This window comes from Leuresthes tenuis, unplaced genomic scaffold (genome assembly GCF_036924035.1).
Source record: "Leuresthes tenuis unplaced genomic scaffold, fLeuTen1.0.hap1 SCAF_35, whole genome shotgun sequence".
In the NCBI taxonomy this organism is placed as follows: domain Eukaryota; kingdom Metazoa; phylum Chordata; class Actinopteri; order Atheriniformes; family Atherinopsidae; genus Leuresthes; species Leuresthes tenuis.
The window spans coordinates 1,123,167-1,149,840 of record NW_027325389.1 but is presented as its reverse complement, the minus strand read 5'-3'; the positions used below and the strand labels follow the sequence as shown (position 1 = coordinate 1,149,840).

The window sequence follows — 26,674 nt, the reverse complement described above, 5'->3', positions numbered from 1 at the left end:
GAAAAGTCACTTCATGAAGAACGTTTAAAAGAAAAGTCTTCACTGAAGAACGTTTAAAGAAAAGTCACTTCATGAAGAACGTTTAAAGAAAAGTCACTTCACTGAAGAACGTTTAAAGAAAAGTCTTCAATGAACGTTTAAAAGAAAAGTCACTTCATGAAGAACGTTTAAAGAAAAGTCACTTCATGAAGAACGTTTAAAAGAGAAGTCACTTCATGAAGAACGTTTAAAGAAAAGTCACTTCATGAAGAACGTTTAAAAGAAAAGTCACTTCATGAAGAACGTTTAAAGAAAAGTCACTTCATGAAGAACGTTTAAAGAAAAGTCACTTCACTGAAGAACGTTTAAAGAAAATCTTCACTGAAGAACGTTTAAAGAAAAGTCACTTCACTGAAGAACGTTTAAAGAAAATCTTCACTGAAAAACGTTTAAGTCACTTCACTGAAGAACGTTTAAAAGAAAAGTCACGTCATGAAGAACGTTTAAAGAAAAGTCACTTCATGAAGAACGTTTAAAAAAAAGTCACTTCATGAAGAACGTTAAAAAAAGTCACTTGAAGAACGTATAAAAGAAAAGTCTACTCACGTTTAAAAGAAAAGTCACTTCACTGCAGAACGTTAAAGAAAAGTCTTCACTGAAGAACGTTTAAAAGAAAATCAACTCACGTTTAAAAGAAAAGTCACTTCACTGAAGAACGTTTAAAAGAAAATCAACTCACGTTTAAAAGAAAAGTCACTTCATGAAGAACGTCTAAAGAAAAGTCACTTCACTGAAGAACGTTTAAAGAAAAGTCTTCACTGAAGAAAAATTAAAAGAAAAGTCACTTAAGAACATTTAAAGAAAAGTCACCTCATGAAAAACGTTTAAAGAAAAGTCACTTCACTGAAGAACGTTTAAAAGAAAATCAACTCACGTTTAAAAGAAAAGTCACTTCATGAAGAACGTTTAAAAGAAAAGTCACTTCATGAAGAACGTTTAAAAGAAAAGTCACGTCATGAAGAACGTTTAAAGAAAAGTCACTTCATGAAGAACGTTTAAAAAAAGTCACTTGAAGAACGTATAAAAGAAAAGTCACTTCACTGAAGAACGTTTAAAAGTAAAGTCTTCACTGAAGAAAAATTAAAAGAAAAGTCACTTCACTGAAGAACGTTTAAAGAAAAGTCACCTCATGAAAAACGTTTAAAGAAAAGTCACTTCATGAAGAACGTTTAAAGAAAAGTCACCTCATGAAAAACGTTTAAAGAAAAGTCACTTCATGAAGAACGTTTAAAAGAAAAGTCACTTCATGAAGAACGTTTAAAGAAAAGTCACTTCATGAAGAACGTTTAAAGAAAAGTCACTTCATGAAGAACGTTTAAAGAAAATCTTCACTGAAGAACGTTTAAGTCACTTCATGAAGAACGTTTAAAGAAAAGTCACTTCATGAAGAACGTTTAAAGAAAAGTCACTTCATGAAGAACGTTTAAAAGAAAAGTCACTTCATGAAGAACGTTTAAAAGAAAAGTCACTTCATGAAGAACGTTTAAAGAAAAGTCACTTCATGAAGAACGTTTAAAGAAAAGTCACTTCATGAAGAACGTTTAAAGAAAAGTCACTTCACTGAAGAACGTTTAAAGAAAAGTCACTTCATGAAGAACGTTTAAAGAAAAGTCACTTCATGAAGAACGTTTAAAAGAAAAGTCTTCACTGAAGAACGTTTAAAGAAAAGTCACTTCACTGAAGAACGTTTAAAAGAAAAGTCACTTCATGAAGAACGTTTAAAGAAAAGTCTTCAATGAAGAACGTTTAAAGAAAATCTTCACTGAAGAACGTTTAAAGAAAAGTCTTCACCGAAGAACTTAAAGAAAAGTCACTTCATGAAGAACGTTTAAAGAAAAGTCACTTCATGAAGAACGTTTAAAGAAAATCTTCACTGAAGAACGTTTAAAGAAAAGTCACTTCACTGAAGAACGTTTAAAAGAAAATCTTCACTGAAAACGTTTAAAGAAAAGTCTTCACTGAAGAACTTAAAGAAAAGTCACTTCATGAAGAACGTTTAAAAGAAAAGTCACTTCATGAAGAACGTTTAAAAAAGTCACTTCATGAAGAACGTTTAAAGAAAAGTCACTTCACTGCAGAACGTTAAAGAAAAGTCTTCACTGAAGAACGTTTAAAAGAAAATCAACTCACGTTTAAAAGAAAAGTCACTTCACTGAAGAACGTTTAAAAGAAAATCAACTCACGTTTAAAGAAAAGTCACTTCACTGAAGAACGTTTAAAAGAAAATCTTCACTGAAAACGTTTAAAGAAAAGTCTTCACTGAAGAACTTAAAGAAAAGTCACTTCATGAAGAACGTTTAAAAGAAAAGTCACTTCATGAAGAACGTTTAAAGAAAAGTCACTTCATGAAGAACGTTTAAAGAAAAGTCACTTCACTGAAGAACGTTTAAAGAAAAGTCACTTCATGAAGAACGTTTATAGAAAAGTCACTTCATGAAGAACGTTTAAAGAAAAGTCTTCAATGAAGACATTTAAAAAAAAGTCACTTCATGAAGAACGTTTAAAGAAAAGTCACTTCACTGAAGAACGTTTAAAGAAAATCTTCACTGAAGAACGTTTAAAAGAAAAGTCACTTCATGAAGAACGTTTAAAGAAAAGTCACTTCATGAAAAACGTTTAAAGAAAAGTCACTTCATGAAGAACGTTTAAAGAAAAGTCACTTCATGAAGAACGTTTAAAGAAAAGTCACTTCATGAAGAACGTTTAAAGAAAAGTCACTTCATGAAGAACGTTTAAAGAAAAGTCACTTCACTGAAAACGTTTAAAGAAAAGTCTTCACCGAAGAACTTAAAGAAAAGTCACTTCATGAAGAACGTTTAAAGAAAAGTCACTTCACTGAAGAACGTTTAAAAGAAAAGTCACTTCATGAAGAACGTTTAAAGAAAAGTCACTTCATGAAGAACGTTTAAAAGAAAAGTCACTTCATGAAGAACGTTTATAGAAAAGTCACTTCACTGAAAACGTTTAAAAGAAAAGTCACTTCATGAAGAACGTTTAAAGAAAAGTCACTTCATGAAGAACGTTTAAAGAAAAGTCACTTCATGAAGAACGTTTATAGAAAAGTCACTTCATGAAGAACGTTTAAAGAAAAGTCTTCAATGAAGACATTTAAAAAAAAGTCACTTCATGAAGAACGTTTAAAGAAAAGTCACTTCATGAAGAACGTTTAAAGAAAAGTCACTTCACTGAAGAACTTTTAAAGAAAATCTTCACTGAAGAACGTTTAAAAGAAAAGTCACTTCATGAAGAACGTTTAAAGAAAAGTCACTTCATGAAAAACGTTTAAAGAAAAGTCACTTCACTGAAGAACGTTTAAAGAAAAGTCACTTCACTGAAGAACGTTTAAAAGAAAATCTTCACTGAAAACGTTTAAAGAAAAGTCTTCACTGAAGAACTTAAAGAAAAGTCACTTCATGAAGAACGTTTAAAAGAAAAGTCACTTCATGAAGAACGTTTAAAAGAAAATCAACTCACGTTTAAAAGAAAAGTCACTTCACTGAAGAACGTTTAAAAGAAAATCAACTCACGTTTAAAGAAAAGTCACTTCACTGAAGAACGTTTAAAAGAAAATCTTCACTGAAAACGTTTAAAGAAAAGTCTTCACTGAAGAACTTAAAGAAAAGTCACTTCATGAAGAACGTTTAAAAGAAAAGTCACTTCATGAAGAACGTTTAAAGAAAAGTCACTTCATGAAGAACGTTTAAAGAAAAGTCACTTCACTGAAGAACGTTTAAAGAAAAGTCACTTCATGAAGAACGTTTATAGAAAAGTCACTTCATGAAGAACGTTTAAAGAAAAGTCTTCAATGAAGACATTTAAAAAAAAGTCACTTCATGAAGAACGTTTAAAGAAAAGTCACTTCATGAAGAACGTTTAAAGAAAAGTCACTTCACTGAAGAACGTTTAAAGAAAATCTTCACTGAAGAACGTTTAAAAGAAAAGTCACTTCATGAAGAACGTTTAAAGAAAAGTCACTTCATGAAAAACGTTTAAAGAAAAGTCACTTCATGAAGAACGTTTAAAGAAAAGTCACTTCATGAAGAACGTTTAAAGAAAAGTCACTTCATGAAGAACGTTTAAAGAAAAGTCACTTCATGAAGAACGTTTAAAGAAAAGTCACTTCATGAAGAACGTTTAAAGAAAAGTCACTTCATGAAGAACGTTTAAAGAAAAGTCACTTCACTGAAAACGTTTAAAGAAAAGTCTTCACCGAAGAACTTAAAGAAAAGTCACTTCATGAAGAACGTTTAAAGAAAAGTCACTTCACTGAAGAACGTTTAAAAGAAAAGTCACTTCATGAAGAACGTTTAAAGAAAAGTCACTTCATGAAGAACGTTTAAAAGAAAAGTCACTTCATGAAGAACGTTTATAGAAAAGTCACTTCACTGAAAACGTTTAAAAGAAAAGTCACTTCATGAAGAACGTTTAAAGAAAAGTCACTTCATGAAGAACGTTTAAAGAAAAGTCACTTCATGAAGAACGTTTATAGAAAAGTCACTTCATGAAGAACGTTTAAAGAAAAGTCTTCAATGAAGACATTTAAAAAAAAGTCACTTCATGAAGAACGTTTAAAGAAAAGTCACTTCATGAAGAACGTTTAAAGAAAAGTCACTTCACTGAAGAACTTTTAAAGAAAATCTTCACTGAAGAACGTTTAAAAGAAAAGTCACTTCATGAAGAACGTTTAAAGAAAAGTCACTTCATGAAAAACGTTTAAAGAAAAGTCACTTCACTGAAGAACGTTTAAAGAAAAGTCACTTCATGAAGAACGTTTAAAGAAAAGTCACTTCATGAAGAACGTTTAAAGAAAAGTCACTTCATGAAGAACGTTTAAAGAAAAGTCACTTCATGAAGAACGTTTAAAGAAAAGTCACTTCACTGAAAACGTTTAAAGAAAAGTCTTCACCGAAGAACTTAAAGAAAAGTCACTTCATGAAGAACGTTTAAAGAAAAGTCACTTCATGAAGAACGTTTAAAGAAAATCTTCACTGAAGAACGTTTAAAGAAAAGTCACTTCATGAAGAACGTTTAAAGAAAAGTCACTTCACTGAAGAACGTTTAAAGAAAATCTTCACTGAAGAACGTTTAAAAGAAAAGTCACTTCACTGAAGAACGTTTAAAGAAAAGTCACTTCACTGAAGAACGTTTAAAGAAAATCTTCACTGAAAAACGTTTAAGTCACTTCACTGAAGAACGTTTAAAAGAAAAGTCACGTCATGAAGAACGTTTAAAGAAAAGTCACTTCACTGAAGAACGTTTACAGAAAAGTCTTCAATGAAGAACGTTTAAAGAAAATCTTCACTGAAGAACGTTTAAAGAAAAGTCACTAAATGAAGAACGTTTAAAGAAAAGTCACTTCACTGCAGAACGTTTAAAAGAAAAGTCACTTCATGAAGAACGTTTAAAGAAAAGTCACTTCATGAAGAACGTTTAAAAGAAAAGTCTTCACTGAAGAACGTTTAAAGAAAAGTCACTTCATGAAGAACGTTTAAAGAAAAGTCACTTCACTGAAGAACGTTTAAAGAAAAGTCTTCAATGAACGTTTAAAAGAAAAGTCACTTCATGAAGAACGTTTAAAGAAAAGTCACTTCATGAAGAACGTTTAAAAGAGAAGTCACTTCATGAAGAACGTTTAAAGAAAAGTCACTTCATGAAGAACGTTTAAAAGAAAAGTCACTTCATGAAGAACGTTTAAAGAAAAGTCACTTCATGAAGAACGTTTAAAGAAAAGTCACTTCACTGAAGAACGTTTAAAGAAAATCTTCACTGAAGAACGTTTAAAGAAAAGTCACTTCACTGAAGAACGTTTAAAGAAAATCTTCACTGAAAAACGTTTAAGTCACTTCACTGAAGAACGTTTAAAAGAAAAGTCACGTCATGAAGAACGTTTAAAGAAAAGTCACTTCATGAAGAACGTTTAAAAAAAAGTCACTTCATGAAGAACGTTAAAAAAAGTCACTTGAAGAACGTATAAAAGAAAAGTCTACTCACGTTTAAAAGAAAAGTCACTTCATGAAGAACGTTTAAAGAAAAGTCACTTCATGAAGAACGTTTAAAGAAAAGTCACTCATGAAGAACGTTTAAAGAAAAGTCACTTCATGAAGAACGTTTAAAGAAAAGTCACTTCATGAAGAACGTTTAAAGAAAAGTCACTTCATGAAGAACGTTTAAAAGAAAAGTCTTCACTGAAGAACGTTTAAAGAAAAGTCACTTCACTGGAAGAACGTTTAAAAGAAAAGTCACTTCTGAAGAACGTTTAAAGAAAAGTCTTCAATGAAGAACGTTTAAAGAAAATCTTCACTGAAGAACGTTTAAAGAAAAGTCACTTCATGAAGAACGTTTAAAGAAAATCTTCACTGAAGAACGTTTAAAGAAAAGTCACTTCACTGAAGAACGTTTAAAAGAAAATCTTCACTGAAAACGTTTAAAAAAAAGTCTTAACTGAAGAACTTAAAGAAAAGTCACTTCATGAAGAACGTTTAAAAGAAAAGTCACTTCATGAAGAACGTTTAAAGAAAAGTCACTTCATGAAGAACGTTTAAAAGAAAAGTCACTTCATGAAGAACGTTTATAGAAAAGTCACTTCATGAAGAACGTTTAAAGAAAAGTCACTTCATGAAGAACGTTTATAGAAAAGTCACTTCATGAAGAACGTTTAAAGAAAAGTCACTTCATGAAGAACGTTTAAAGAAAAGTCACTTCATGAAGAACGTTTAAAGAAAAGTCACTTCATGAAGAACGTTTAAAGAAAAGTCACTTCATGAAGAACGTTTAAAAGAAAAGTCTTCACTGAAGAACGTTTAAAGAAAAGTCACTTCACTGAAGAACGTTTAAAAGAAAAGTCACTTCATGAAGAACGTTTAAAGAAAAGTCTTCAATGAAAAACGTTTAAAGAAAATCTTCACTGAAGAACGTTTAAAGAAAAGTCACTAAATGAAGAACGTTTAAAGAAAAGTCACTTCACTGCAGAACGTTTAAAAGAAAAGTCATTCATGAAGAACGTTTAAAGAAAAGTCACTTCATGAAGAACGTTTAAAGAAAAGTCACTTCATGAAGAACGTTTAAAGAAAAGTCACTTCATGAAGAACGTTTAAAGAAAAGTCACTTCATGAAGAACGTTTAAAAGAAAAGTCTTCACTGAAGAACGTTTAAAGAAAAGTCACTTCACTGAAGAACGTTTAAAAGAAAAGTCACTTCATGAAGAACGTTTAAAGAAAAGTCTTCAATGAAGAACGTTTAAAGAAAATCTTCACTGAAGAACGTTTAAAGAAAAGTCACTAAATGAAGAACGTTTAAAGAAAAGTCACTTCACTGCAGAACGTTTAAAAGAAAAGTCATTCATGAAGAACGTTTAAAGAAAAGTCACTTCATGAAGAACGTTTAAAGAAAAGTCACTTCATGAAGAACGTTTAAAGCAAAGTCACTTCATGAAGAACGTTTAAAGAAAAGTCACTTCATGAAGAACGTTTAAAAGAAAAGTCACTTCATGAAGAACGTTTAAAGAAAAGTCACTTCATGAAGAACGTTTAAAGAAAAGTCACTTCATGAAGAACGTTTAAAGAAAAGTCACTTCATGAAGAACGTTTAAAGAAAAGTCAATTCATGAAGAACGTTTAAAAAAAAGTCACTTCACTGAAGAACGTTTAAAGAAAAGTCACTTCATGAAGAACGTTTAAAGAAAAGTCACTTCACTGAAGAACGTTTAAAGAAAAGTCTTCAATGAACGTTTAAAAGAAAAGTCACTTCATGAAGAACGTTTAAAGAAAAGTCACTTCATGAAGAACGTTTAAGGAAAAGTCACTTCATGAAGAACGTTTAAAGAAAAGTCACTTCATGAAGAACGTTTAAAGAAAAGTCACTTCATGAAAACGTTTAAAGAAAATCTTCACTGAAGAACGTTTAAAGAAAAGTCACTTCACTGAAGAACGTTTAAAGAAAATCTTCACTGAAAAACGTTTAAGTCACTTCACTGAAGAACGTTTAAAGAAAAGTCACTTCATGAAGAACGTTTAAAAAAAAGTCACTTCATGAAGAACGTTAAAAAAAGTCACTTGAAGAACGTATAAAAGAAAAGTCTACTCACGTTTAAAAGAAAAGTCACTTCATGAAGAACGTTTAAAGAAAAGTCACTTCACTGAAGAACGTTTAAAGAAAATCTTCACTGAAGAACGTTTAAAGAAAAGTCACTTCATGAAGAACGTTTAAAGAAAAGTCACTTCATGAAGAACGTTTAAAAGAAAAGTCACTTCATGAAGAACGTTTAAAGAAAAGTCACTTCATGAAGAACGTTTAAAGAAAAGTCACTCATGAAGAACGTTTAAAGAAAAGTCACTTCATGAAGAACGTTTAAAGAAAAGTCACTTCATGAAGAACGTTTAAAGAAAAGTCACTTCACTGAAGAACGTTTAAAGAAAACCTTCACTGAAGAACGTTTAAAAGAAAAGTCACTTCATGAAGAACGTTTAAAGAAAAGTCACTTCATGAAGAACGTTTAAAAGAAAAGTCACTTCATGAAGAACGTTTAAAGAAAAGTCACTTCATGAAGAACGTTTAAAGAAAAGTCACTTCATGAAGAACGTTTAAAGAAAATCTTCACTGAAGAACGTTTAAAGAAAAGTCACTTCATGAAGAACGTTTAAAGAAAAGTCACTTCATGAAGAACGTTTAAAAGAAAAGTCACTTCATGAAGAACGTTTAAAGAAAAGTCACTTCATGAAGAACGTTTAAAGAAAAGTCACTCATGAAGAACGTTTAAAGAAAAGTCACTTCATGAAGAACGTTTAAAGAAAAGTCACTTCATGAAGAACGTTTAAAGAAAAGTCACTTCACTGAAGAACGTTTAAAGAAAACCTTCACTGAAGAACGTTTAAAAGAAAAGTCACTTCATGAAGAACGTTTAAAGAAAAGTCACTTCATGAAGAACGTTTAAAAGAAAAGTCACTTCATGAAGAACGTTTAAAGAAAAGTCACTTCATGAAGAACGTTTAAAGAAAAGTCACTTCATGAAGAACGTTTAAAGAAAAGTCACTTCACTGAAGAACGTTTAAAGAAAACCTTCACTGAAGAACGTTTAAAAGAAAAGTCACTTCATGAAGAACGTTTAAAGAAAAGTCACTTCATGAAGAACGTTTAAAGAAAAGTCACTTCATGAAGAACGTTTAAAAGAAAAGTCACTTCATGAAGAACGTTTATAGAAAAGTCACTTCACTGAAAACGTTTAAAAGAAAAGTCACTTCATGAAGAACGTTTAAAGAAAAGTCACTTCATGAAGAACGTTTAAAGAAAAGTCACTTCATGAAGAACGTTTATAGAAAAGTCACTTCATGAAGAACGTTTAAAGAAAAGTCTTCAATGAAGACATTTAAAAAAAAGTCACTTCATGAAGAACGTTTAAAGAAAAGTCACTTCATGAAGAACGTTTAAAGAAAAGTCACTTCACTGAAGAACTTTTAAAGAAAATCTTCACTGAAGAACGTTTAAAAGAAAAGTCACTTCATGAAGAACGTTTAAAGAAAAGTCACTTCATGAAAAACGTTTAAAGAAAAGTCACTTCACTGAAGAACGTTTAAAGAAAAGTCACTTCACTGAAGAACGTTTAAAAGAAAATCTTCACTGAAAACGTTTAAAGAAAAGTCTTCACTGAAGAACTTAAAGAAAAGTCACTTCATGAAGAACGTTTAAAAGAAAAGTCACTTCATGAAGAACGTTTAAAAGAAAATCAACTCACGTTTAAAAGAAAAGTCACTTCACTGAAGAACGTTTAAAAGAAAATCAACTCACGTTTAAAGAAAAGTCACTTCACTGAAGAACGTTTAAAAGAAAATCTTCACTGAAAACGTTTAAAGAAAAGTCTTCACTGAAGAACTTAAAGAAAAGTCACTTCATGAAGAACGTTTAAAAGAAAAGTCACTTCATGAAGAACGTTTAAAGAAAAGTCACTTCATGAAGAACGTTTAAAGAAAAGTCACTTCACTGAAGAACGTTTAAAGAAAAGTCACTTCATGAAGAACGTTTATAGAAAAGTCACTTCATGAAGAACGTTTAAAGAAAAGTCTTCAATGAAGACATTTAAAAAAAAGTCACTTCATGAAGAACGTTTAAAGAAAAGTCACTTCATGAAGAACGTTTAAAGAAAAGTCACTTCACTGAAGAACGTTTAAAGAAAATCTTCACTGAAGAACGTTTAAAAGAAAAGTCACTTCATGAAGAACGTTTAAAGAAAAGTCACTTCATGAAAAACGTTTAAAGAAAAGTCACTTCATGAAGAACGTTTAAAGAAAAGTCACTTCATGAAGAACGTTTAAAGAAAAGTCACTTCATGAAGAACGTTTAAAGAAAAGTCACTTCATGAAGAACGTTTAAAGAAAAGTCACTTCACTGAAAACGTTTAAAGAAAAGTCTTCACCGAAGAACTTAAAGAAAAGTCACTTCATGAAGAACGTTTAAAGAAAAGTCACTTCACTGAAGAACGTTTAAAAGAAAAGTCACTTCATGAAGAACGTTTAAAGAAAAGTCACTTCATGAAGAACGTTTAAAAGAAAAGTCACTTCATGAAGAACGTTTATAGAAAAGTCACTTCACTGAAAACGTTTAAAAGAAAAGTCACTTCATGAAGAACGTTTAAAGAAAAGTCACTTCATGAAGAACGTTTAAAGAAAAGTCACTTCATGAAGAACGTTTATAGAAAAGTCACTTCATGAAGAACGTTTAAAGAAAAGTCTTCAATGAAGACATTTAAAAAAAAGTCACTTCATGAAGAACGTTTAAAGAAAAGTCACTTCATGAAGAACGTTTAAAGAAAAGTCACTTCACTGAAGAACTTTTAAAGAAAATCTTCACTGAAGAACGTTTAAAAGAAAAGTCACTTCATGAAGAACGTTTAAAGAAAAGTCACTTCATGAAAAACGTTTAAAGAAAAGTCACTTCACTGAAGAACGTTTAAAGAAAAGTCACTTCATGAAGAACGTTTAAAGAAAAGTCACTTCATGAAGAACGTTTAAAGAAAAGTCACTTCATGAAGAACGTTTAAAGAAAAGTCACTTCATGAAGAACGTTTAAAGAAAAGTCACTTCACTGAAAACGTTTAAAGAAAAGTCTTCACCGAAGAACTTAAAGAAAAGTCACTTCATGAAGAACGTTTAAAGAAAAGTCACTTCATGAAGAACGTTTAAAGAAAATCTTCACTGAAGAACGTTTAAAGAAAAGTCACTTCATGAAGAACGTTTAAAGAAAAGTCACTTCACTGAAGAACGTTTAAAGAAAATCTTCACTGAAGAACGTTTAAAAGAAAAGTCACTTCACTGAAGAACGTTTAAAGAAAAGTCACTTCACTGAAGAACGTTTAAAGAAAATCTTCACTGAAAAACGTTTAAGTCACTTCACTGAAGAACGTTTAAAAGAAAAGTCACGTCATGAAGAACGTTTAAAGAAAAGTCACTTCACTGAAGAACGTTTACAGAAAAGTCTTCAATGAAGAACGTTTAAAGAAAATCTTCACTGAAGAACGTTTAAAGAAAAGTCACTAAATGAAGAACGTTTAAAGAAAAGTCACTTCACTGCAGAACGTTTAAAAGAAAAGTCACTTCATGAAGAACGTTTAAAGAAAAGTCACTTCATGAAGAACGTTTAAAAGAAAAGTCTTCACTGAAGAACGTTTAAAGAAAAGTCACTTCATGAAGAACGTTTAAAGAAAAGTCACTTCACTGAAGAACGTTTAAAGAAAAGTCTTCAATGAACGTTTAAAAGAAAAGTCACTTCATGAAGAACGTTTAAAGAAAAGTCACTTCATGAAGAACGTTTAAAAGAGAAGTCACTTCATGAAGAACGTTTAAAGAAAAGTCACTTCATGAAGAACGTTTAAAAGAAAAGTCACTTCATGAAGAACGTTTAAAGAAAAGTCACTTCATGAAGAACGTTTAAAGAAAAGTCACTTCACTGAAGAACGTTTAAAGAAAATCTTCACTGAAGAACGTTTAAAGAAAAGTCACTTCACTGAAGAACGTTTAAAGAAAATCTTCACTGAAAAACGTTTAAGTCACTTCACTGAAGAACGTTTAAAAGAAAAGTCACGTCATGAAGAACGTTTAAAGAAAAGTCACTTCATGAAGAACGTTTAAAAAAAAGTCACTTCATGAAGAACGTTAAAAAAAGTCACTTGAAGAACGTATAAAAGAAAAGTCTACTCACGTTTAAAAGAAAAGTCACTTCATGAAGAACGTTTAAAGAAAAGTCACTTCATGAAGAACGTTTAAAGAAAAGTCACTCATGAAGAACGTTTAAAGAAAAGTCACTTCATGAAGAACGTTTAAAGAAAAGTCACTTCATGAAGAACGTTTAAAGAAAAGTCACTTCATGAAGAACGTTTAAAAGAAAAGTCTTCACTGAAGAACGTTTAAAGAAAAGTCACTTCACTGGAAGAACGTTTAAAAGAAAAGTCACTTCTGAAGAACGTTTAAAGAAAAGTCTTCAATGAAGAACGTTTAAAGAAAATCTTCACTGAAGAACGTTTAAAGAAAAGTCACTTCATGAAGAACGTTTAAAGAAAATCTTCACTGAAGAACGTTTAAAGAAAAGTCACTTCACTGAAGAACGTTTAAAAGAAAATCTTCACTGAAAACGTTTAAAAAAAAGTCTTAACTGAAGAACTTAAAGAAAAGTCACTTCATGAAGAACGTTTAAAAGAAAAGTCACTTCATGAAGAACGTTTAAAGAAAAGTCACTTCATGAAGAACGTTTAAAAGAAAAGTCACTTCATGAAGAACGTTTATAGAAAAGTCACTTCATGAAGAACGTTTAAAGAAAAGTCACTTCATGAAGAACGTTTATAGAAAAGTCACTTCATGAAGAACGTTTAAAGAAAAGTCACTTCATGAAGAACGTTTAAAGAAAAGTCACTTCATGAAGAACGTTTAAAGAAAAGTCACTTCATGAAGAACGTTTAAAGAAAAGTCACTTCATGAAGAACGTTTAAAAGAAAAGTCTTCACTGAAGAACGTTTAAAGAAAAGTCACTTCACTGAAGAACGTTTAAAAGAAAAGTCACTTCATGAAGAACGTTTAAAGAAAAGTCTTCAATGAAAAACGTTTAAAGAAAATCTTCACTGAAGAACGTTTAAAGAAAAGTCACTAAATGAAGAACGTTTAAAGAAAAGTCACTTCACTGCAGAACGTTTAAAAGAAAAGTCATTCATGAAGAACGTTTAAAGAAAAGTCACTTCATGAAGAACGTTTAAAGAAAAGTCACTTCATGAAGAACGTTTAAAGAAAAGTCACTTCATGAAGAACGTTTAAAGAAAAGTCACTTCATGAAGAACGTTTAAAAGAAAAGTCTTCACTGAAGAACGTTTAAAGAAAAGTCACTTCACTGAAGAACGTTTAAAAGAAAAGTCACTTCATGAAGAACGTTTAAAGAAAAGTCTTCAATGAAGAACGTTTAAAGAAAATCTTCACTGAAGAACGTTTAAAGAAAAGTCACTAAATGAAGAACGTTTAAAGAAAAGTCACTTCACTGCAGAACGTTTAAAAGAAAAGTCATTCATGAAGAACGTTTAAAGAAAAGTCACTTCATGAAGAACGTTTAAAGAAAAGTCACTTCATGAAGAACGTTTAAAGCAAAGTCACTTCATGAAGAACGTTTAAAGAAAAGTCACTTCATGAAGAACGTTTAAAAGAAAAGTCACTTCATGAAGAACGTTTAAAGAAAAGTCACTTCATGAAGAACGTTTAAAGAAAAGTCACTTCATGAAGAACGTTTAAAGAAAAGTCACTTCATGAAGAACGTTTAAAGAAAAGTCAATTCATGAAGAACGTTTAAAAAAAAGTCACTTCACTGAAGAACGTTTAAAGAAAAGTCACTTCATGAAGAACGTTTAAAGAAAAGTCACTTCACTGAAGAACGTTTAAAGAAAAGTCTTCAATGAACGTTTAAAAGAAAAGTCACTTCATGAAGAACGTTTAAAGAAAAGTCACTTCATGAAGAACGTTTAAGGAAAAGTCACTTCATGAAGAACGTTTAAAGAAAAGTCACTTCATGAAGAACGTTTAAAGAAAAGTCACTTCATGAAAACGTTTAAAGAAAATCTTCACTGAAGAACGTTTAAAGAAAAGTCACTTCACTGAAGAACGTTTAAAGAAAATCTTCACTGAAAAACGTTTAAGTCACTTCACTGAAGAACGTTTAAAGAAAAGTCACTTCATGAAGAACGTTTAAAAAAAAGTCACTTCATGAAGAACGTTAAAAAAAGTCACTTGAAGAACGTATAAAAGAAAAGTCTACTCACGTTTAAAAGAAAAGTCACTTCATGAAGAACGTTTAAAGAAAAGTCACTTCACTGAAGAACGTTTAAAGAAAATCTTCACTGAAGAACGTTTAAAGAAAAGTCACTTCATGAAGAACGTTTAAAGAAAAGTCACTTCATGAAGAACGTTTAAAAGAAAAGTCACTTCATGAAGAACGTTTAAAGAAAAGTCACTTCATGAAGAACGTTTAAAGAAAAGTCACTCATGAAGAACGTTTAAAGAAAAGTCACTTCATGAAGAACGTTTAAAGAAAAGTCACTTCATGAAGAACGTTTAAAGAAAAGTCACTTCACTGAAGAACGTTTAAAGAAAACCTTCACTGAAGAACGTTTAAAAGAAAAGTCACTTCATGAAGAACGTTTAAAGAAAAGTCACTTCATGAAGAACGTTTAAAAGAAAAGTCACTTCATGAAGAACGTTTAAAGAAAAGTCACTTCATGAAGAACGTTTAAAGAAAAGTCACTTCATGAAGAACGTTTAAAGAAAAGTCACTTCACTGAAGAACGTTTAAAGAAAATCTTCACTGAAGAACGTTTAAAGAAAAGTCACTTCACTGAAGAACGTTTAAAGAAAATCTTCACTGAAAAACGTTTAAGTCACTTCACTGAAGAACGTTTAAAAGAAAAGTCACGTCATGAAGAACGTTTAAAGAAAAGTCACTTCATGAAGAACGTTTAAAAAAAAGTCACTTCATGAAGAACGTTAAAAAAAGTCACTTGAAGAACGTATAAAAGAAAAGTCTACTCACGTTTAAAAGAAAAGTCACTTCACTGAAGAACGTTTAAAAGAAAAGTCTTCACTGAAGAAAAATTAAAATAAAAGTCACTTAACTGAAGAACGTTTAAAGAAAAGTCTTCACTGAAGAACGTTTAAAGAAAAGTCACTTCATGAAGAACGTTTAAAGAAAAGTCACTTCATGAAGAACGTTTAAAGAAAATCTTTACTGAAGAACTTTAAAGAAAAGTCACTTCATGAAGAACGTTTAAAAGTAAAGTCTTCACTGAAGAAAAGTTAAAAGAAAAGTCACTTCACTGAAGAACGTTTAAAGAAAAGTCACTTCATGAAGAACGTTTAAAGAAAAGTCACTTCATGAAGAACGTTTAAAAGAAAAGTCACTTCATGAAGAACGTTTAAAGAAAAGTCACTTCATGAAGAACGTTTAAAGAAAATCTTCACTGAAGAACGTTTAAGTCACTTCACTGAAAACGTTTAAAAGAAAAGTCACTTCATGAAGAACGTTTAAAGAAAAGTCACTTCATGAAGAACGTTTAAAGAAAAGTCACTTCATGAAGAACGTTTAAAAGAAAAGTCACTTCATGAAGAACGTTTAAAGAAAAGTCACTTCATGAAGAACGTTTAAAAGAAAAGTCACTTCATGAAGAACGTTTAAAAGAAAAGTCACTTCATGAAGAACGTTTAAAGAAAAGTCACTTCACTGAAGAACGTTTAAAGAAAATCTTCACTGAAGAACGTTTAAAGAAAAGTCACTTCATGAAGAACGTTTAAAGAAAAGTCACTTCATGAAGAACGTTTAAAAGAAAAGTCACTTCATGAAGAACGTTTAAAGAAAAGTCACTTCATGAAGAACGTTTAAAGAAAAGTCACTTCATGAAGAACGTTTAAAAGAAAAGTCAATTCATGAAGAACGTTTAAAAAAAGTCACTTCACTGAAGAACGTTTAAAGAAAAGTCACTTCATGAAGAACGTTTAAAGAAAAGTCTTCAATGAACGTTTAAAAGAAAAGTCACTTCATGAAGAACGTTTAAAGAAAAGTCACTTCATGAAGAACGTTTAAAGAAAAGTCACTTCATGAAGAACGTTTAAAGAAAAGTCACTTCATGAAGAACGTTTAAAGAAAAGTCACTTCACTGAAGAACGTTTAAAGAAAATCTTCACTGAAGAACGTTTAAAAGAAAAGTCACGTCATGAAGAACGTTTAAAGAAAAGTCACTTCACTGAAGAACGTTTAAAGAAAATCTTCACTGAAGAAAAATTAAAAGAAAAGTCACTTCATAAAGAACGTTTAAAGAAAAGTCACTTCATGAAGAACGTTTAAAAAAAGTCACTTCATGAAGAACGTTTAAAAAAAAGTCACTTCATGAAGAACGTTTAAAAAAAGTCACTTCACTGAAAACGTTTAAAAGAAAAGTCACTTCACTGAAGAACGTTTAAAGAAAAGTCACTTCACTGAAGAACGTTTATTAAAGAAAAGTCACTTCATGGAGAACGTTTAAAGAAAAGTCACTTCATGAAGAACGTTTAAAGAAAAGTCACTTCATGAAGAACGTTTAAAGAAAAGTCACTTCATGAAGAACGTTTAAAGAAAATCTTCACTGAAGAACGTTTAAAGAAAAGTCACTTCACTGAAGAACGTTTATTAAAGAAAAGTCACTTCATGAAGAACGTTTAAAGAAAAGTCACTTCATGAAGAACGTTTAAAGAAAAGTCACTTCATGAAGAACGTTTAAAGAAAAGTCACTTCATGAAGAACGTTTAAAGAAAAGTCACTTCACTGAAGAACGTTTAAAGAAAATCTTCACTGAAGAACGTTTAAAAGAAAAGTCACTTCATGAAGAACGTTTAAAGAAAATCTTCACTGAAGAACGTTTAAAGAAAAGTCACTTCACTGAAGAACGTTTATTAAAGAAAAGTCACTTCATGAAGAACGTTTAAAGAAAAGTCACTTCATGAAGAACGTTTAAAGAAAAGTCACTTCATGAAGAACGTTTAAAGAAAAGTCACTTCATGAAGAACGTTTAAAGAAAAGTCACTTCACTGAAGAACGTTTAAAGAAAATCTTCACTGAAGAACGTTTAAAAGAAAAGTCACTTCATGAAGAACGTTTAAAGAAAATCTTCATGAAGAACGTTTAAAGAAAAGTCACTTCACTGAAAACGTTTAAAGAAAAGTCACTTCATGAAGAACGTTTAAAGAAAAGTCACTTCATGAAGAACGTTTAAAGAAAAGTCTTCACTGAAGAACGTTTAAAGAAAAGTCACTTCACTGAAAACGTTTAAAGAAAAGTCACTTCAGAAGAACGTTTAAAGAAAAGTCACTTCACTGAAGAACGTTTAAAGAAAAGTCACTTCATGAAGAACGTTTAAAAGAAAAGTCACTTCATGAAGAACGTTTAAAAGAAAAGTCACTTCATGAAGAACGTTTAAAGAAAAGTCACTTCATGAAGAACGTTTAAAGAAAAGAACTTCATGTCTCCTCTCCTGTGTCCTCTCCTGCCTCCTCTCCTTTGTCCTCTCCTGTGTCCTCTCCTGCCTCCTCACCTGTGTCCTCTCCTTTGTCCTCACCTGTGTCCTCACCTGTGTCCTCACCTTTGTCCTCACCTGTGTCCTCTCCTGCCTCCTCACCTGTCTCCTCACCTGTGTCCTCTCCTGTGTCCTCACCTGTATCCTCTCCTGTCTCCTGACCTGTGTCCTCACCTGTGTCCTCTCCTGTCTCCTCACCTGTCTCCTCACCTGTGTCCTCTCCTGTCTCCTCACCTGTGTCCTCTCCTGTGTCCTCACCTGTGTCCTCTCCTGTCTCCTCACCTGTGTCCTCTCCTGTGTCCTCACCTGTCTCCTCTCCTGCCTCCTCACCTGTGTCCTCTCCTGTCTCCTCACCTTTGTCCTCTCCTGTCTCCTCTCCTGTGTCCTCACCTGTTTCCTCACCTGTTTCCTCTCTTGTGTCCTCTCTTGTGTCCTCTCTTGTCTCCTCACCTGTGTCCTCACCTGTCTCCTCACCTTTGTCCTCTCCTGTCTCCTGACCTGTGTCCTCACCTGTGTCCTCACCTGCCTCCTCACCTGTGTCCTCTCCTGTCTCCTCACCTGTCTCCTCACCTGTGTCCTCTCCTGTCTCCTCACCTGTGTCCTCTCCTGTGTCCTCACCTGTGTCCTCTCCTGTCTCCTCACCTGTGTCCTCTCCTGTGTCCTCACCTGTCTCCTCTCCTGCCTCCTCACCTGTGTCCTCTCCTGTCTCCTCACCTGTGTCCTCACCTGTCTCCTCACCTTTGTCCTCTCCTGTGTCCTCTCCTGTGTCCTCACCTGTTTCCTCTCTTGTGTCCTCTCTTGTGTCCTCTCTTGTCTCCTCTCTTATCTCCTCAACTGTGTCCTCACCTGTCTCCTCACCTTTGTCCTCTCCTGTCTCCTCACCTTTGTCCTCTCCTGTCTCCTCACCTTTGTCCTCACCTGTGTCCTCTCCTGTGTCCTCACCTGTTTCCTCTCTTGTGTCCTCTCTTGTGTCCTCTCTTGTGTCCTCTCTTGTCTCCTCACCTGTGTCCTCTCCTGTGTCCTCACCTGTGTCCTCTCCTGCCTCCTCACCTGTGTCCTCTCCTGCCTCCTCACCTGTCTCCTCACCTGTGTCCTCACCTGTCTCCTCACCTGTCTCCTCTCCTGTCTCCTCACCTGTGTCCTCACCTGTGTCCTCACCTGTGTCCTCTCCTGTCTCCTCTCCTGTCTCCTCACCTGTGTCCTCACCTGTGTCCTCTCCTGTGTCCTCGGCCACTGTGATAGATGGCGCTCAGGGACAAAGCAACAGGCAGTGTGCGACCGCCAGCTTCTCTCCACGCTGGCATAATAAACCCTGATTCCTGTGGACAGCAGCAGCATGAAGGCAAACATCAGGTAGTCTGCGACCCCAGAGGAGCTGCGACCCCAGAGCAGCTGCGACCCCAGAGCAGCTGCGACCCCAGAGGAGCTGCGACCCCAGAGCAGCTGCGACCCCAGAGGAGCTGCGACCCCAGAGGAGCTGCGACCCCAGAGCAGCCCGCTTCCTTTCAGTGTCGGACATTTTGTCCGGGGATCAGTCAAAGTTCTTCAGCACAATCTGGCGCTCTCCTCCACATCACGAGGAGTCCTTCTACAGTTCATCAGCTCCTTTGAACTGCATGAAAATCAATGAGCTGCACATCTTCTGTGTGTCGTCAGCATTCCAGACAGGTACTTCCAGTACCTGAACACACGCAAAATGCACTTTTATGGGTTTTTAAGCAAACACAAATGAGCTTAAAGCTTGAAGTGTTTGTTGTCCACAAAGAATATAAATAAAGTTGCTGTATTTCATGTGACATAAATGCAGAAGAAGAAGGTTTTCTGTGGCCTCAGCGGGAGGAAACAGAGAGCTTTTAGTGGCAGTTTGGGTAATGCAGGGAAGAAGCCAGACTCCTGAGGGAGATACAGTCCGACAGAGACTTTATTTCTCTCTTTACTCACCTTCCCTTCTCTCTCCAGGATCTGTGGCATCATAAAATGCAGCTTTGCTTTGTTGTAGCATCTTTAAGAACTGTTTTTGGTCTCCAGCCATGGATCTAAACTTTGATTCCTCAGACAGACTTTAGAGAATCTTTAGCACAACATTAGCTTGTTGTTCTCGCTCTCTGCTCACTTTAAATCGCCTTTTAGCCCTTTATCTTATGCTTTGTAATAACTTTAAGGCTGTAACTCAGATCAGGTCCAGTTACTGTTTCAGTTGACCGCAGTTAGTTAGTTAGTTAGTTAGTTAGTTAGTAGTTAACTTGTTTTCCTTTTTAATCCCCATAAAGTATCATCTTGTGTACTTTATAATCATTTTTTGAGCATAATTACAAACCAACAGGATAAACTGTGTTAAAGATTAATTTAATTTGAATTTTGCATCATAATTTTTCATTTCTTTATTGTGCAGTGAAACATCAGAACATCATTCCTCTTGTGTTTTACACCAACTTATTTGAGCAAACATGAGAACATCGCATGCATTTCATGGAACAACGCTGTTTTTTGTTAAATCCAGCTCAAGGTCACTGAAAGCAGGATTAATATTGCCACATTTCTTCTCTCTGTTCTTCTCCAGGTCCAGTTTCCCGCTGCGTGTCTTCACCTAAGAAGAGAAGAAACTCAGATGCTGTCGGCCGCTTGTGTTTGCTTTCTGCTCAGCGCAGCGTTACTTACTCTGCCTTTGAAAAACGTGATTAAGTAATAAAGAGTCGTGTCTTCTTTCATCAGCGTCAGCCTGGGCTCCACTTTCAGCCTCCAGCCTCCTTAAATGTAGATTAAATGTAGCATCAACAGAGCTCACCGGCAGACAGGAGAACAGCATGATCCCATACTCAGAGGAAAAGGATATTTGCCTGTTAACACGCTGACGATCAGGCCCACACTGATCGCTGTAATGGTTCCAACTGGGCTGAAGTACAGGTAGGACAGAGAGTACCACTCTGCCAGCACAGGCCTGATGGGAGGAAGAGATACATTCATATGAGAGAAAATCTGCACAAAGAGAACAAACTGTTCCTCAGAACTTTCTCCTTATCTTAATATAAGCACAACGGATTCAAAGAGGGACTCATTTTAATAGAATATCTTTAATTATCTGTCATAAATATCTTAGCTGAACTGAAGCTGACAGCAGGGCAACAGCTGGGTCCCTCCGTTGGTCCCAGGATTGTCGTCTAGCAGCTCCTACACCACGCCTAAGACAATCCAAACTCTGTTCATGTGTCGTCCCACGATGGTGGAATGACCTACCGAGCGCTACCAGAACAGGGGCGTCCCTGTCTATCTTCAAGAAGCTCCTGAAAACCCAGCTCTTCAGAGAGCATCTCCTATCCCAGCACTTACCTTGTACTTCCCTCCCCCCTCTATCTCTGCACTTTATCTTTCTGCACTTCCTTCTATGCCTGCACCCTATCTCTACTCTGTCCCCTCTGACAGAGTCGGACTCCTGGGTTCCTTCTATGGAGCTTATTGTTAGCTTTTATAAAGCTGTTATATTTTCATTTGTAAGTCGCTTTGAATAAAAGCGTCTGATAAAAACAGAAACAGAAAACATCTCATCAGTTCACATTCAGACACTTGCTTGGTGTCATCGAGGACTGCAGAGGTGGAGCTTGGTTGTGTTGGGAGGGCAGTGGAGGTCCAGTTAAAGCCATCTGTCACGGTGAGGTTACAGCCATCGGTGCTCAGCGGCAGAGGCCGGCTCATTGCCGGAGGGGGGGGGTACATCTGGGCTCCGATGCCCACCCACAAAGACACAACCAACCCCGACACCAGACCGGACAGAGCTCCCTGGAAGACGAGAGACTCATTCACCACCACATCACTGTCCGTTGGAATATTAGCTCGAATCCGTGGAATTATGATCCTGAAAATCCTGAAAACTTACTTTTGAGTTGGCAAATGGACACAGGATGCCCAACGAGAACAAGCCAAGTAAAGGACCTCCGATGACCCCAAAAATACTGATGGTTGCCTGTTTGGGGAAGCACACGTCATTATATCATCACGATAGATCACACGGTTATTTAAGACCACTCTACCTGCAAGATCCCCCCCATGAGTGAGGCCAGTCCAGCCATCCCGATACATAAAACTCCATAAAACAGACCTGCAAACAGTTCAAGCCTGGTTACCGAACAGCTTTAACCTTATTTACTGAACATGCTGTGCCTAAGAGCTGTCCACTCACTCATTCCTTTTGAGACCCAGGATAGGTGTTTCTCAGACATGTGGCTGTGTGGTCTGATGATGTCCTCCACTGTCACCGCAGCCAGTGCGTTGATGCTGGAAGACACCGTGCTGGGGGTCAAATAGCCCCCACAGCACACCCAAAAGCAGTTCAGTCTCAGAGGGGCTGTCATACCGCTGCCCTGCTCAAGCAGTTAGCAACCACTGCATTAATTAACGCAGTTTTTGAGAGAGATAGCTTCAAAGTTGAGTATTAACCTTAGAGATCCGCTATATGCTGCAGCAACAAACAGACCAGGAAGGCCAGGATAGTCCCCCAAGATGTCCATCACCAAATATGGCATGAGCTGCGGAGAAGGTGATGCTGGGTTAGCATAAATCATCAGCTTGTCATGTTTCTGGACATACTTAATCAAAACCCTGGCGTTAATGTTTTAAACGTCCACTGAACTTTAGTGGAAGAGTTGCTACCTGATCAGGAGCAGAGACGAATCCTGTGGTCCACGGGTCACAGCTTTTATAGACCGAGTACAGACACATTCCTGCAAACACTGAGCACAGCAAGATGCACCAAAGGCCTAACAGGTTGATGTACAAGGAACTAGAAAAGATAAAGGACACACATTAAGGGCAGCAAAGATGCATTTGATCATAAATATCTCCCAGTGTTTCCCATGTGAGGTAAAGGATAAAAACAGATGCAAACATAGCAGCATGAGCTCTGACCAAAAGAGGTTAGAAACGTCTGGTGTAACTTTCCTTTAAAGTCCGAGTGAATTCAGAGATTTGTATGGAAACATATGTGAAAACTGTGTTTAATTAAAGGTGGATTCACATTTCTGAGGCAAAGCCATCCCGCTAGCTTAGCCTCAGGCTAGCTGCCAGCTAGCTAAATGTGCTGCTTTCATCACTGTAAAGCATGAGTCAAAATGCAGATGAGTTAGTTAGTTAGTATCCTTCACTGAGGGATCATTATGGATGATGAGAAAAGGGAAAACTGGGAAGCTGAAACGCTTATTCAAACCTGTTCAAACAATCTTTCTGTTGTAACTGTAGATAATCGGTGAATTAAGGTGGTGCAGAGCTGCAGGGAGATGGTTGAGGATCACCACCAACACCTGCCTCATGTTTTTAAACGTAACATTTACAGATTGTACTGCAGATAGCTGTGTGTTGGTATCTAAGAGTTATTTTCCTGTGATGATGACATCTTATCTGATTGACTAAATGTGAGTTCTTAATAACGCAGAATAACTTGGAACACTGATTTATTTCTGCTCCCACCTGCTCTGGGAAACTCTTCTCTTGGTGAAACAGGACTTACAGTCTGGCATGAGTCATGGATTTGCAGGAGATGTATCTTTGAACCTGAGCCTGGTTGATTCCATAGACACTGATCCAAATAAATGTCCCTCCAATAGTTAAAGTCCAAAAAGTGTTTCTCCTCAGAGGGTTAGCATCAAAGCTGAAAAAGAGGGACAGTTTTTAATCGAATTGGTGAAATGAACCCATTCATATCTACATCTGCAATGAATATGGTGCAGAAACACAAGATCCTCCCACTAATGATGCTTTAATCTGTGATTATCAAATGTTTTTTCTTCCTTTTCATTACCATCAGATGGATGTGGAAGGTGTTTCAGATGTTTGAGGTTATTCAACTTTTTGGTGTCGTGGAGAGAAATGGCTCAAATATTTCAGCACAACAAACATAAAACACATTTTTATAGCATCAATTGTTGCTAATATGGGATATCCACCCATGAAATGCCTCCTGGGGCAGCTGTGCTGCACCGTGAGAGTCATTCAACTTGATATTTTCCTTCATACTCACTCCAAAAAGTTCAGTCTGCCTCCATGCTGTGAGTCTGAGATAATGTTGATGACTCCACCTTGTAGGACTGTAGCCCGGATGATCACAGCTATGAATCCTGCCAGCATGACACCAAGCTGGAGAGGGAAATATTCATTTTATGGACAAGTTAACAAGCTTAAAATACGACTTATCTAACAGGATTCCACCAGCCGTGTTACCTGGATTACATCTGTCCACACCACTGCCTTCAGACCGCCCTGAAACAGTTTCAACCACAGTGATGTGAAAACCTGACTGTTGTGCACTTCAGGACTCATCCGTGCAACTTTTTACTCACCATTGTGCAGTAAAAGGTACAAACGACTCCTGTTGAAATGACCGCACCCCACAGATCCATACCAGTCACTGCAGAGAGAGGACGGTTTCAAACTGTGGTCAACCAACTGGGCAAAACCAAGTAGCCTCAAGTGTCCTCATGTGGGAATGTGTCATGAAGCCCTCTGCTGTGCACTCACACCAACATACCTTGGTTTAAAGCCAGAGCCGGAGCATAAATGACAATTCCAGTGTAGAGGATCTGCAACAACAGGTGACACGTTTGTGGTTTCACCGTAAGAAGGCTGTAATCATGTGTTGACTGGCCTGAAACTCACCGTCTGAACAATAAAGAGCACTGTTCCCAGGAGACGGGTTGCTCTGTTGAAACGCAGCTCCAGATACTTCCAGAAACAAACCAGATCACAAATTAACGACAGAACTGAGCACCAACAGGGGATCTGACATTTATTTTTTACTCTAAATTAGTCTAAAAGCCTTTTTTCCAACCAGTTAACCCTTTAATGTCACATAAGTGACTATTTTATGGCAATAAAGTGTCAAAAAACATCTTTTAACAAATTATTCCCATTATTTTTGCCCCAAGGAACAAAAAACAGGAAAGAAATGCTGTTTATCCACTCTTCATCTGTCATCCATCCGCCCCCCCACCCTCATCCATCCATCTTTCAGTTTAAGTTGAGTCTCCTTCCTGCAAACAACCAATCAGAAGCCTTTCCAGATCAGAAACCTTCATCCTGATCCATTTCCTTCACACTTTAACTCCTCATTAAACCACATGACGGGTTCTTGCTCGTAAACAGGTGAAGTTCGGATTGAATAAAGGTAAAAAGTGCTCGGTTGGATATGAAATGAACTGTCTTGGTTCACCATGACGCCCTCCAGTCTCTAAATAAGTACTTTCCGGTTCATTAAAAGTGGTAAACAAGCCTTTTGGGACAGTTTCACTGGTCGTTTGCACACAAAGCTGAGTGCCAGTTGTATGACCTTCCTCAGAATCCATCTCACTCCCATTTTCCCCCTAAATCTACTTCCATTTCAGAGTTGGAGCGCAGCCATATCTTTCTCCGACTACAACGTGCTCTTTTGTGTTTCTGTGTCACTTTTGCCAGCCCTATCATCAGCCTTGTATTTGCACTGTAAGAAATCAGATATCAGGCTCTCCTTCCCCATCAGTGTTTACAGTATTCCCCACATTGTACAGCTCTGAGCCAAAGAGAACCGTAAGACATCAGAAACAAACCATGCACAACATAAAAGAATATACACAGCAGGACTGACCTCATATGTGCTGGTGATGGACAGCTTGTAGAAGACTGGGAGAAACACCTCAGAGGTGACCAGCATTGTTATTGCATAAGAGAGGGCATAAAATCCAATGTTGGCTCCATAGCGGTACACCTAAAGAGGGGAAATATGAATGAGTGAGGCAGCGTTTGAGTTCTGGACCTGCTGAATCAGGCTTACCTCGGCCGGGTTGGACAGCACTGTGATGGCTGACATGAAGCTGGCGGTCAGGGACAGGGAGACGGGCAGAGCCGACAGTCTGCGGCCCCCCGTTAAGAAGTCCCCGGAGCTTCTCTGGCTCCTGTCAGCCCAGGCGTAGTAGACCCCGACGGAAGCAGACACCACCAGCATGAGAGCAAACACCACATAATCTGCTACGGCAAAGGAGCCGGTCACCGGAGAGCCCCCTGACATTTTTAGGGGGAAACTTTGAGGCTAATTAGAAAGTAATCCCAGCTGTCCCATGTGTTGTGTTCTGTGTGCAGGAAAAGAAAAGAGGTCCCGGCACATCACCGACTCACTGAGCTCTGAGCTGAGAGCAGGATCACAGACCGAAACCTGTGCACATGTGTGTGCATGTGAGTGTGCATGTGAGTGTGTGAGGGGGAGAGAGAAAGAGACACAAAGAGTTCCACCAGGCCAAGAAATATTTTGATATCAGCTTTTATAACCACAATATGAATATTTTGATTAAGAAATACAAATAAAAAGTTTGCAATCAGCTGTTTGGAGTTACTTTTGCACAAAGAAGATATTTAAATGGATCGAAGTTGGGTTTATGGTCCTTATAAACATCTCATATCCTAACTTTTACGTTAAAATTGTGTTTTAATTCAGAGAATTGTAGACGGTTTGTCCTCTGCTGTTGCGTCTTATCAACGCTGCTGTGAACCAGCTACTGATAACAAACCCTTCTTTCAATTTTAGACCATTTACCAAAGCGGCTGATTAATCTAGGATTTTTACAGATACGTTTATGAACGGGAAAAGGTTTTGAAATTTGTGGGACTGGGTTTTCGTGCTGGTTTTACTCTCAGACCGGCTGCTGGTAACAAAGTGCCTAAAGATCCAGTTTAAAATGGCTTCTTTGCTAAGTTGTCTGTTCTGTGTCGACACAACACTGGTTCATCCCTTGAGTTAGGAGCCTTTTTTCTGCCTGAATGGGTCAAAGGTCAGAGTTAAGTGGCTTAAAATGATCAGGTACAAGAAATGGACTGAAAATTAGTGAAAAAGCAGCAAATGTTCAAACTTTAAAAGAGTTTCAGAAAGAGAGGAGAAGTCAGGTCGCCTTAAAAGTAACTAAAAAGTCGGAAGGAAATAAGTAATGAAGGGTGGCTTATTCAATGTTTCGATTCAGTTTAATTCAGTTTATTAATAAAGGGGGCGTGGGTTGGTGACGAAGTTGGTGACGTGGACAGGTTAATTGTACCTTAAACTTAATTCTTTAACACATGTAAACCAGCGGA

At 36.0% G+C, this 26,674-nt stretch overlaps 1 protein-coding gene across 1 annotated transcript; it reads right to left on the bottom strand.

Annotated features, from left to right (window-relative positions):
* Positions 1 to 20,020: 20,020 nt before the first annotated feature.
* Positions 20,021 to 25,672, bottom strand: slc5a8 (solute carrier family 5 member 8). Its single transcript, XM_072379131.1, has 17 exons — positions 25,389 to 25,672; positions 25,203 to 25,322; positions 24,239 to 24,304; positions 24,111 to 24,162; positions 23,923 to 23,990; positions 23,804 to 23,842; positions 23,604 to 23,719; positions 23,094 to 23,234; positions 22,241 to 22,370; positions 22,028 to 22,116; positions 21,771 to 21,880; positions 21,622 to 21,689; positions 21,468 to 21,554; positions 21,162 to 21,370; positions 20,434 to 20,534; positions 20,255 to 20,343; positions 20,021 to 20,183 (listed from the first exon to the last, which is right to left on the bottom strand). The coding sequence occupies exons 1-17, from the start codon at positions 25,620 to 25,622 to the stop codon at positions 20,064 to 20,066; spliced, it is 1,839 nt and encodes a 612-aa protein (XP_072235232.1). The 5' UTR covers positions 25,623 to 25,672; the 3' UTR covers positions 20,021 to 20,063.
* Between the last annotated feature and the right edge of the window lie 1,002 nt (positions 25,673 to 26,674).

Excerpts from the sequence above, each read along its gene's own strand:
- slc5a8 (XM_072379131.1), bottom strand. The coding sequence starts at position 25,622 with ATGTCAGGGGGCTCTCCGGTGACCGGCTCCTTTGCCGTAGCAGATTAT. Across the intron at positions 22,371-23,093 it reads TCCATGACTCATGCCAGACT|TTCCTTGTACATCAACCTGT; the intron begins GTAAGTCCTGTT and ends TATCTTTTCTAG. Across the intron at positions 21,690-21,770 it reads CTGGGTCTCAAAAGGAATGA|GTCTGTTTTATGGAGTTTTA; the intron begins GTGAGTGGACAG and ends AACTGTTTGCAG.